The 13,005-nt window shown below is 33.0% G+C and overlaps 1 protein-coding gene across 6 annotated transcripts in view; it reads right to left on the bottom strand.

Annotated features, from left to right (window-relative positions):
- The window catches only part of PHIP (pleckstrin homology domain interacting protein), a 131,528-nt gene that overhangs the window by 14,510 nt on the left and 104,013 nt on the right, over window positions 1–13,005 (bottom strand). For all 6 annotated transcript variants that reach the window (XM_032339209.1, XM_032339210.1, XM_032339211.1 and 3 more), the window contains 6 exons: window positions 10,938–11,093; window positions 9,580–9,700; window positions 6,736–6,861; window positions 4,061–4,130; window positions 3,671–3,721; window positions 3,248–3,397 (listed from right to left, as the gene is read on the bottom strand). In XM_032339209.1, coding sequence (XP_032195100.1) covers window positions 3,248–3,397; window positions 3,671–3,721; window positions 4,061–4,130; window positions 6,736–6,861; window positions 9,580–9,700; window positions 10,938–11,093 — 674 coding nt within the window. The remainder of the gene's footprint in view (window positions 1–3,247; window positions 3,398–3,670; window positions 3,722–4,060; window positions 4,131–6,735; window positions 6,862–9,579; window positions 9,701–10,937; window positions 11,094–13,005) is intronic.

Genomic DNA, 13,005 nt, shown 5'->3' with positions numbered 1-13,005 from the left:
TACAAAGAACTTAAAAAATTCAACATCCTCAAAACAAGTAGTGTGATTAAAAATGGTAAGAAGGCATGGGAAGACATTTCTCTAAAGACATAGATGGCCAAGAGATACATGAAAAGATGCTCATCATCACTTACCATCAGGGAAATGCAAATCAAAACATTATTGTAATGAGGTATCACCTCACACTTGTCAGAATGGCAACAACACAATAAACAACAGGTGTTGGCAAGGATGTGGAGAAAAAGGGACATTCATACATTGTTGGTGGGAATGCAAAATGGTACAGCCACAGGAGAAAATAGTATGGAGGTTCCTCAAAAAATTAAAAATAGAACTACCCTATGATCTAACAATCTCATTACTGGGTATTTAACCAAAGAATACAAGAAAACTAATTAAAAAGGATACATGAACCTGTATGTTTATAGCAGCATTACTGAAGAATGGATAAAAAAGATGTGACACACACACACACACACACACACACACACACAAAATGGACTATACTCATCCATTAAAAAGAATGAAATCTTGCCATCTGCAAGGACACAAATGGAGCTAGGGAGTATAATGTTAAGCAAAATAAATCAGTCAGAGAAAGACAAATACTACAGGGTTTCACTCATGTGTAGAATTTCAGAAACAAAACAAGCAAGCAATGGGGAAAAATGAGAGAAAGAGAGAGACTAAGTAAGAAACAGACTTTTAATTATAGAGAACTAATGGTTACTAAAAGGGACTAAAGACTGCACTTGTCATCATGAGCACAGGGTAATGTATGAAAGTGCTCAATCACTACACTGCACACCTGAAACTAACACCACAGTGTATGTTAACTGGAATGAAAATAAAAACTTAAAAGACAGTGAAATAGAAAAGAACATATCCAAAATGTAAATTGGGATTTCAGATTTTCCTGTGAAATGAAATCATATAAATGGACTTAAAAAAAGTACGTATCTGAAACCTTGACTTTTTTTTTAAAAAGATTTTATTTGTTTATTTGTCAGAGAGAGAGAGAGAGAATGAGAGAGAGTGCACAAGGAGGAGGAGTGGCAGGCAGAGGGAGAAGTGGGTTCCCTGATGAGCAAGGAGCCCGATGGAGGACTTGATCTCAAGACCGTGGGATCATCACCTGAGACAAAGGCAGATGCTTAACCAACTGAGCCACCCAGGTGTCCCTGAAACCTTGACTCTCAAGATAGCTGTGTGTGGTGGGTGAGGGGGTAAGTTAAAGAAGTTATGAAATTGCTTTACTTCAATGGTAACATCATCCGAGCAGTGTCTAACCTCTCTAACCTCTTAAGGGTAACTAACAACTTTGACACAAACTATAATTACTTGGATATTGAATATTATGACATATTGTCTTTACAAACTTCACAGATTTTAGGGAAATGTTAAATATATTTATGTAAAACATTTCATTTTTCTTGATTGTATCATGGATTTCCATTAGTCAGTATAGTATATGGTAACCACTCAATACACTTCTGTTGAATAAATGAATGGGATAGAATATTTAGCATGCTAATTTGCATAAAAATTTAATTTTTAAAATCTTGCTTTAAATATTTGATTAAATTCAATACAAAAGCTGAAGTATGAAGAATATGACTGCTTTAAATATTCTGCTAGAGTTAGGCTGGCAGTTAAGAGTTAATTCTGAAATATAAAAAGTGATAAATCCAGTTTTCTCCTTGATAACAGTAATAAAAAAAGTAAATAGTCTTGGGGCACCTGGGTGGCTCAGTTGGTTAAGCCTCTGCCTTTAGCTCAGGTCATGATCCCACCGTCCTGGGATTGAGCCCCGCACTGGGCTCTCTGCTCAGCGGGAGCCTGCTTCCCGCCTCTCTCTGCCTGACTCTCTACTTGTGATCTTTGTCTGCCAAATAGATTAATAAAATCTTAAAAAAAAAAAGAAAGAAAAGAAAAGTAAATAGTCCTAAGTCTTCACACAACCCTCCATCAAAGGGTACTGTAAGAAACAAGTGATCAAATTAGAATTTTTTCTTGTTTCTTCTACTTGTCTGCTAATACTTTTGGCTGGTGGAAGGAGAAGCTCTAAATATTGTTCTCATTATTTTAAATACTTACGAGAGACTACATTCTTATAAATTAATTACTCTCTTGGAATACTGCATATAGCTCTGGTGCATGAGATATACAAAATATGGGCTCTTGTTCTCACTTGGCCAACAAACAGCTACATATATTGGAGAGATGCTTAATGTGAGCCTCAGTTCAACATTAGTAAAATGGATACTGTACCAGTATTCAGAGTTGGATATATAAAGCCACTCGTATATACATTTGTGTATGTGTGTGTGTGTGTTACATACATACATATATATATAGAGATAGATAGATATCTATCTATATATATATCTTAGGTATTTGTATTCTGGAATTTTCCCCAGAAAGGAAGAGACAGATAGAAGCTTTAATGTTTAGATTCTAGACACCTAAGTATAATTATGCAGAGTCATGGAAATAGGTCCCTCCCTTATTTTTTGTATGGTTGTTTTAACATTTTTCTGTTGTCCTCAGAGTTTTGCTTTTTGACTATTATTCCAGGAAAAGATTTTTTCATATATATATCCTAGTCAGGAGTCACGCTTTGTCAAATGTTTCTCCACCCTAGAAAATGTATACAGCCATTAATTCCTCAAATACTGCCCCTCTCCCATTCTGTCTACTCTCTCTCTCACTGAATTTTTTCATCTATCTACCATATCTCTCCTAATCTTTCCGAAAGCTTAATTTCAATGATTTTACATTTCATTTTCAGAAATTGTATTTAGTTTAAATTTTTAAAAATACCTGCCTCACTCCTTTTCCCACTCAAGTAAGGTCTTTTTTGTCTTATGCTTCTAATCTCTCCATTTTATCTCTTAAACCAAAATAACAAATTCAAATTTAATTGGCAGCATTTCATTCTTCTTTCTCAGTGGTACATTAAAGTAAGTCATTGGTATTTTAGATTTGATGAAGTATACAGTATTTCAGAAATACTCTTAAACACTCTAAACCAATTCTTTGTGGAGTCTAAGTTTAAGGTTCTTTCTGTTTTAAATACCATACTACTTGACTTAGATGCTCCATATAACCAAATACATGACAACATGTATTTAATAGTGAAGAAATAAATGATAATCATAAGAAATAACAACTTAAATGGCTAGTTGTTATATGTGAGCTATATAGCAAACTGACAGGTAACGAAATTATTTCCAAAAATACTTACTGGATATTCAAGGAGATCTACCGGCTGGCGGAAAGGCTCAGAATCTTCACACTGAAATATGAGATTTAATAATTCTTGACATTGTTTCTTCCATGCTTGAATATCATAAGATTGAGCTCTGTTACGTAATCTTCTTCTAGGCTGATGGTCCTAAAATGAAAATGTTCAAATATAATAATAAAGTAACATTTATACAGTAAAATTTGCATTTTTAATGCAGTCTCATATAATTAGGTAATATACAGTTAATTTAAATAATAGAAAATATCATTCACCTAGTTCTGAAAACCATGTATTTTGTGATAGAAACATATTTGAAGTAACACTTAATCTGTCTTTAAAAATACTGTAAGTTAAACAAAAGCACTTTTAGTACATTTTAATTCACATAAAGCACTCCTGCTAAAACGAAAAGTATCTTACCTTTCTCTTTCGGGTAGAAGTTCCTGGCACATCAGCATCTTTCTCTTCTTCCTTTGAAGTAAGGATGTATCATATTCATTAAACATTCTAGACTTCATTTTAGTCTAGAGTTCATAGAGTATTATAGCTGTTTATATGCCAATTATTACCTTTAACTTTGGAAAACACACAATGTATGCTGAAACATTTTACAGATTCATTAGAAAGTCCCCCCGCACAATGTTTTAATAACTATAACAAGAAAATTCTGGACCACTTTTTTGAAACCACAGCATTAGCCAAAACTAATTATCATAACAGCATTTATCTGAAAAATACTGTGTAAATTTCTTTTTATATATAAAAAAAGACCAACATAGTCTGAATGATGAAATATGAAATATGAAATACCTCAGAGTCAGACAAAACTTTCTTCTTCATTGAATTGTACAGTGGAATTAAGTTGTAACAAGTCTGATCCCTAAACAACAAGGCAGTGTTAGTATACAAGATTAGAGTTGTAAGATTTTTTTCCCTTTAATTCTGTTAACAAAACCAGATTTTAAGATAAAGTTTGAAGCTAAAGGCTTTCTTCATTGGTTGACTTCAAAACTCTACACCCACCCACCTACCCCCATCCCTCCACCCTATGTGGAGCTTCCAATTGGTCTGTTTCATTACATGAAACCCAATTCCCACCTCTACAGTCTTTGTTCAGATCATTGCTATATGGCAAACACCTTCTTCCATTCCTCAGCACACAAGGGAACGCTATTACATGTCCTGTCTTCTTTTCATTCTTAAGTGTTTAGTCATTCCCTAAAATTTTGTTTTTTAGTCATCTTCCCTTGTCACTACAGCTTTTGCCCTTTAATCTTATGTATCTGTAGTTTATCTGTGTAAATGAATTCTAAGTTCCTATAATTTGCTCGGACTCTTCTGAGATTCCCACCATCATCTAAAATTCCACATGTCTAAACCTTATTTTCACTTCCCAGCCACTCTTCAGCTCCTCCTATTTTCTACAGCATTACTATTCTTAAAGTAATACATGGGTTTTCACTATTCTTTCCCTTGCGCCTCCTTATTAACCCAATCACTGGCCAAGTTCTGTGATTCTACCTTCAAAATCTCTTGGCTTCTGCCTCTTTCTTATTTCCATAAATTAAACCCTCATCATCTCTTAGTTAGATGTAGCAACCAATCTGCTATTTATGCTTTTTGTCTCTTCTCTATGAGTTAAGATTAGAAATGTATTCAAGGATCTCCATGATCGGACTCAAATTCGTGATTTACTGCTGCTCTTGTACTCTTCTACTTCACCTGATTTAAATTACTTAATTCCCTTAGTAACCCTTTACTTTGCAACCTCATGCTACTCAACCCTACAATGGCTTTCCTTTCATTTAATTTCTCCTAAATCTCTCAATATCTACCTTGTCCATAACAACTTAACACACTTCTCCCCTGTATCTAAAACTCCACTATCAGAAGCTAGAAGTGATCATCATCTAAACTTTCACAAAGACTCCCTTGTTAGTTTTTCCTTAAAATTTCTTTAAAAATTTATCTATGAAATTATACTGGGGTAAATATACGTTTCCCTCTCAAGTATCTCTCATATCACCTGATTATGTAAGAAATTTGGCAAAATAACTCAATTAAAAAACAGAATAATCAAAATTGCAAGATATACCTAACATTTGAAAATTACTGTCAGCTAAAAGTGTATAAACATTTGTTATGTACCTCTAAGAAATGCCAGGGATTTTTAGATATATACAATATAAATGCTTTAAATACTAATCTAATAAGGTATTTCAAAATAACATTTGAAAGGAATACATTTTTATAGACTATTCCAAATATAAAAATAATTGTTTCATCTAAATTATTTCACTAAAGTGTGAATTTATATATCATGTGAGTTTATTAATTCCTGTCTCTGGAAAAAGAAACATACATATAATTCAAAATTATACACTCTTTATAATTAAAATATTACAAGCCATTATAATTAAGTTATATAAACAATCTTCCAAGGATAACTAATTCTTAATTACCAGTTTTAAGGGTGGGGGCACAAGGATAATAAAAATAGCTTCCAAACCATTTGGAAGGCAACAGGTTTCTTTAGAGAATTAAGGTAGAGTGTAGGATATAACATTTATTGTACTAATTTCCTTTGGTGTTTTCTTACATTGAAATTACCTATATTCCTTATCAAAAACAAACCCCTAACACCACAAAATGGCACCCTATGATTATTATGAGTAATGAGAATGAAGCTAGAGATGTCTTTTAAAGCACCTCAATAATCCCTGCATGTGAAAGAGACAGTTAACAGCAGGTGACTACTTAAACTTAAATTATAAAATATATTCTCTCTTTACTGGAAAAAATTATCCAATAAAAATAACCTTAATATGAACTCAAGAGTAGTACTTTATACTGAACAGGCGTCATTCCTCTGGTTTCAGTTTAGAAGGCTCAATTCATTCTTTGACTATATAAAATTCCCAAGGTAAAATATAAAAGTGTTGCTCCCTTAAATAGCTATAGTTATTATTCTTGGTTTAAGATCAATGAATGAGGAAGTAAACCTAAATTTTAAGAAGAATTTTGAAAGTTAAATTTAGTTTCTGGCTGGACTACTTAAATACTTTTTTACAAACTTGTTAGGGGCAATATAATGTTAAGATGAGAAATTCTTAGATGGAAGACACTCATTTACCACCTCTAAAGTGGTTTCCTTAACTGTTAATTACAGATAGAGATATCTCCTACCTGTAATTATTATTTGGCTTAGAAGAACTATTTTAGGTAAAACATTACATGTTCTATACATGCTTACCCTCATTATTATTGTCCAAAGGTTAGATTTAGAGAAGGATCCATTTTTTAAATGTTAACAATAGAACACAACTGTAACACAACTTTCATGATGTTTAGACAGATGTTATATGCTTTCTATTTTGAATGGAACTAGTTTACAGCACAGCATGTGACATATATATAACTGCATTTTACATTTTTATATTTTACATCTTCAAATAATGACAATTAAGTACGAAAAAACAGCTCACTTTATGAAATGTAGAAGAAGATCAGTCACAAACTTAGCAGATTTCACAATAGGGCTTCCAGGCTCATTAAATGTCCGTGTATTATGCTCTATGTATCGAACTTCCCACATTAGGGAAGAAACTCGCCTTAAACAAATAAAACATAAGTCTTAACATCATTATATTTAAAAATATTTGTACATAATTTGAAACCAAGGCATTCTAACTTTTCAATTACCATCTTATCCAATTACAAGACTCAAAAGTTTAAAATTTAAGAAAATATATAACCTCAACTGTGTTAGGGGAAATTAAAGAGAAGCAACATTGTGTATTTGCAAAGACAATGTCGCACCAGTTTAGACACACTAGATTACTGAGTGTCTTCTTTTCTTTCTGAATGTAAAGAAAAATCCAAAGATAACTTCTGGAGTATCATCCAATATGCAGTCCAGTTCTACTTAGGGTAACAAGGAAGAAAATATTCAGAAAATATTACTGATACTGATGTGTGAACAGAAATACAATTATATATAACTTAAAAAATATATACAATTACGGATAGAAGCATACACACAAGGTTTACGTATTCTAAAACAGAACCACAGGCATCTTCAGGGTACTTTACAGAACTGTAAAATAAGGTTTTAGATTAATGCCAAGCAGGGCAAACTGATTAGTGTAAGTTTAACAAGAGACAGAACCAGAAGTATCAGAGAGGAAACCATAAACTTCAAGAAATCTGAAGCCAGTGAGTAAGGGAGAAACAAAAAAAAGCTGGAACAGTGAAAAAGCACATGAAGGCATAATTTTATTAAATAAGAACATAATTTTGGTCTATTAATTAGGTTCAAAAATAGGCAGTTTCTAATTTGTGGAAGGTTTGTGTTCTTAGATTTTTCTTATATTGGCTACTAAGCTAAGCTAATGCCCAAAAAGCCTGTTAAAGCTGTAATGTACCCTGAAATATAATACACCTTATTGGTTACCATGATGAGCAGTATTTCTATGAGTATATTTACAACAATAGTGGGAGATGTCAGAAGCTTATCTTTGTAGCTGTAGTCCAACAATTACTGTATAGTAACAACTCTATCTCCCTTGAATGTAAAGAAATGTATTCTCCCCTATCTTGTTCCATTTTCAAGCACTAAGTCCTATTACTAAGGCTTAGCAACTTAAGGGTCTAGGGAAAAGGAAGGATGTCGCTAAAAATTTCTTCTCCACTTCTAACATGTGGTATTGAAAAAGATTTAAAGAAGTGTACTATGAAGGTAAGATGGCTGGGAGGCACATACAGTAATTTCCTGCTCATCTCTATGCTTTTGACAAGTATTAATTTGCAAACCTAACCAAGATCAGAAAAATCTTTAGAAACTCAAATTTAACATCTTAGTTTTCTTTACCTAGTGATTCTCAGTGATTCTGGGTAAGTGATTCTACGTCATATTTGGCAATGTTAAAAGACATTTTTCCTTTTTACAACTAAGGGCTGCTATTGCACCTCAGTAGTAGAGGCAAGGATAGCCCCTCACAATGAAGAATTTTCTATCCCTAATTATCAGGAATGCTTTTGTTGAGAAACCCTGCTTTATAAGTTAAGAAACAATAAACAGTGTTTTCAGTGCAGGAACACAAAGTACCAAATTAGGATCATAATTTTAGTAAAAAAATAACACCAAAGGCACACTTTATATTAAAAATATAAATACAAAATACTGGGACGCCTGGGTGGTTCAGTTGGTTAAACATCTACTGTTGGCTCAGGTCCTAATCCCAGGGTCCTGAGATCGAGCCCCAGGTCAGGCTCCCTGCCAAGTGGAGAGTCTGCTTCTCCCTCTCCCCCTGCTTGTGTGTTCTCTCTCTGTCAAATAAATAAAAATCTTAAAAAAAAAAAAAAAAGAAAGAAAAATACAAAATATAAATAAAAGTTTCCCTAAGTTAAAATAAATAATATAATGTAAAACAACTGCAGTAATACAAAATTGGCCACAGAAAGAACTTTTTAAAATGCAATTATTTAAATTAAAATGTTGTGGGTGCCCGGGTGGCTCAGATGGTTAAGCATCTGACTCTAGATTTCAGCTTAGGTCATGATCTCAGGGTTGTTAAGACAGAGCCCCAAGATTTTTTCCCCTCCCCACCCCCACCATTCCTGCTCTCTAATAAATAAGTAAATAAACCAATCAACCAACCAACAAAATGCTGTGAGTCTTCTAAGCAAAAGTTATGAAGACCAGAAGTATGACTTTTTTATGTGAAAGCTATAGGCTTAAATTCACTTTTCTGTAAAGACATTCCAGGCAATAAAACTACAATGCCTATCCAAGATTAGAACTCAATGTTTACTGAAATTGTTAACTAGACAATGCAAATTAATAGAAATTAGGTCTTTGTTAACTCCATTATTTCAAGCTAACCTACAACTATGAAAAATATCCTGAATTCTCAACTTCAAGTATTTATAAGCTAAATATAAACAAAATAAGAAAAAAATATGCAACTTTTTAATATTGTTCTATGAAAAAAATCCATGAAAAAATATTTCAATGTGATGTCTAAAAGAAAACGAGATACTCTGGCATGCTTTATAAATTATAGTATGAAGACAGCACCAACTCATATTAGCAACTAGAAAAAACTATCTATGTATCGTGTTCCAAATCTACAGACCAGCAGCATCAGCATCCCAGGGAACTTGTTAGAAATGCAGAACCTTCAGGTCCCACTAAAATTACTGAACCACAGACTGCATTTAAAAAAAAAAAAAATCCCCAGGTGATTTGTATGCACAGTAAAGTTTCAGAAACACTCAAGGATCATTTCGTTTTCTTTTGGTAGCAGCTACAGCAAATGGGTTCTAACCTGTAAAACCTGTTTTCCAGTCTTTGTTTAATTGTACTTAAATCCGTTGGATATGCCACTACAGTGCAATACATGGGATAGGCTTGTAGATCCACAGGGGCCACAAATGCTGAAGCAATATCTAGAATTAAAAAAAAATAGCTTATATGTTTATTTTTTTACTGTTTAAAATACTCCACAGACAATTCTGCTTGATTTAAGATAAATTCTGATCCACAAAACCACTACACTGCCATTGTCTTTTCATAGTAAATATAGTTTAGCTAGACTAATACAGTCTCACTGCTTATTATGTCTACATTTACACTGCAAAATTCTAGGTATATCTGTTATTCAGATTCCCTTAGAAGACAAGAAATGACAGACAATACATAAATCTGACCTATTAAGTACACATAAATTTCTGTACTAAAAACCTAGCCATTCCTGAATCTGTAGGTTTTTGACATTCTGTCAATAATATAACAACACATTCCACCCAAATGTAACCCGACTTTCTCAGAAATTATTGCCTTAATTCTGTGAAATATTATGCAAGCACTCAGAGAAGAAACGGATCCCGAAGTCTTTGACTCAATGTCACTGACCAAATGGTACACAGTAAACTGAACCTGGCAAAGAAAGGTTTTTATTTATTTAGGCTCATTCATATACAGTATAAGACAACCTTCTATGCTAAAATACTATTAAAATTATTTAAGATATTTAGGATACTCTTTAAATAAAGTGTCGGCATATTAAAAAAAAGACTTCCAATGAAAATATTATCCAATATGTCTCCAGTCTCTTCACCTCTAAATCATAATTTTTTCCTCTTTGAAGTCTGATTCCTTACTGACAGGGGGGTTGCTACAAACCACCACACTCGTTTAAAGTTGTTTTAAAAGCCCAGAATTCAGATAACAACAAGTTCTGTGGCACTTTTTTTTTTTTTTTTTTTAATGAGACAAAGCAGTTCAATATTATCTTCCTTCCTGTTAGTTAAGGGAACTTAACTAACTTCCTGTTAGTTAAGGAGAACTGGTACAGCTATCCATATTTACCTTTCAATCCTCCTCTCCAAATTCATATCATGTCAGCTTACTTAGGTTGAAGGATCCAGACTTTTCACAGGTACCCCTGGCATTTCTGGGGGCTCTCACTCTAAAACTCAGCTACAGCAACCCCATTTTTAATTGTTCTAGATACCCAAAAACCTACATAAGGTCTCATTTTAGAAAAAGAAAGAAATTCCACTTAAAAATGTTTGAAAGCCACTGACATGATATTGCAAAAAGAAATTTTATTGAATAAGATTTTTCCTTTCCTTTGCTTTCTGCCAGTTTTTTCTATATTCCTGTGTTACTATTATTATTTACCTAGTGTCATCAACTGGTTTATTCCTGCAACAATTCTTTCACATTCTTCATCCCTGGGATTGGAACCCCATTCTCCATCAAGAGGTTTATAGATCAACGATCTGCACTCAACATCAGTTAAAGGAACACTAGTACCTAGTTCTTCAGGAAATACAGCTGAAATACACAGAAAAGCAAATTTAGTGAAAATTTGTGATTTCTGCTATCATTCAGGTTACCTTTAGAGAGTAGAATTCACATTGTCAAAAAAATTAAAATGTAATTTCGTAAATATCTGGTTAGTGTGTATTTTCATTAAAAAAAAAGTATGTTTCAAGGGTCAATAAAATTTATATTTTAAAACATTAATTTTATAAATAATTCTCTAGATGAGCACATAATTACTTCTCCAAAATTATACCTGACAATTTGCTCAACTATCAGTTTCAGGTAAAGGACAAAGTATTTCTATAAAATGATGCTTAACCTTGCAAGTTTTCTGAATCTTTTCATGATATAATCACCATATTTATTTTAATGAAACATACACGAGGCAAAACTGAACCAAAGTGGTGTTTTTCACAAGCACTTCAAAGTCTTAACTTTTTTTTAGTGTAGGAACAGAGAGAATTATCAATACTAACAGATGATTCATGTTTATTGCTTTTAAATTATGAAGGTATACTTTCTGCATACACTGGGAAGGGTGGTGACATAAAACCTACAAATCTGCTAAGTAACTTTCTCTGAACTAGATTTCATCAGAGAAACACTGGAAAATATGCTACTATTTGTATACAAAATTCTTCCTCCTCAAACAATGTAATTAAACCATAGGATGCACATGTATATGTATGCAGACAGAACAAAAACAACAAAAATCCCCCCTTCACAAACGAATATATTTAGGTAGGAAACAAATAGTGTATTAATGCCACTAATTCATTTCAAGAAATACCCCAAGCAATACAACACTGACTAGGTTCATTTCTCTTATACACAGTTGTCCAATGTGACAGCAACCTCAAACTTAAGAAAGAAAAGAAAAAAAAGATAAGCTATGTAACATCATTATAAGTTGTTCAAGATATTTTATAGTTTCAGGATGGCAGGGTCGTTCAGTCAGTTAAGCATCTGCCTTTGGCTCGGGTCATGATCCCAAAGTCCTGGGATCGAGTCCCACATCTGGCTCCTTGCTCAGCGGGAGCCTGCTTCTCCCTCTGCCTGCTGCTACCCCTGCTTGTGCGTGCTCTCTCTGACAAATAAAATCTTAAAGAAAAGATATTTAATAGTTTCAAAAAGCTCTAATTTAGCAGTGAGATGAAAAATATGTTATTGGTATTAAATTTTCAAAGTGATAATTTCTAGAAACTATTCTTAGATAATATCGGCATGTCTTTTTTCTCATTTCTAAGGTTTTCCTGATTGGATTTAATTTTTCCAAGTTATCTTTTCTCTGATTTTTTAGAATATAATAACTAGTGAGCAACTCTATTATAAATGATAATTTCTATTATGTCACAAGATCTTTTTCCCTTTTGTTTTTTAAAGTCTTTATTCTTACCTGATGGGAAAAGTGATATATTGTAGGAAAAAAAAAATACACAGTAATGTAAAAGATAATTTGTGGAAGTCATCATAGTCCCATCCTTTATAAATAATCATTATTAATATTCTGGTATATATATTCTTTCAAATCCTTTTATACATACACAATTGTGTGGGCTGTATTTTTTAAAAAATAGAAACAAAAATGGGCACTGGAATAGATGAAAAATACAATCTGCAGGCTTCAGCTACACTGGCCTTTTCTCAGTCCAGGAAGATGACTTACTGCCTAAGGCTAACTCCCAAGTCTAAGGCAATTATCAGGCCATATGCAAGTAAAGAGATATTATTAGCAGTAGTAAACTACTACTTGTGGAGGTCCTTAAATGCGTAAGGTTCTATAATAAGCACTTTACACACAAGATGTCATTTAATCCTCACAGAAGCCCTGTAAGGTGTTAGTTTACAGAATTTCAAAGACTGAAGTCCTAAAAATGTGAAGTTTTGAGACTGTTAAAGAACTTGCCAAAATGACCTAGAT

This window comes from Mustela erminea, chromosome 4 (assembly GCF_009829155.1).
Source record: "Mustela erminea isolate mMusErm1 chromosome 4, mMusErm1.Pri, whole genome shotgun sequence".
NCBI classification, from domain to species: Eukaryota; Metazoa; Chordata; class Mammalia; order Carnivora; family Mustelidae; genus Mustela; species Mustela erminea.
This window is presented reverse-complemented; position numbering and strand designations above follow the sequence as displayed.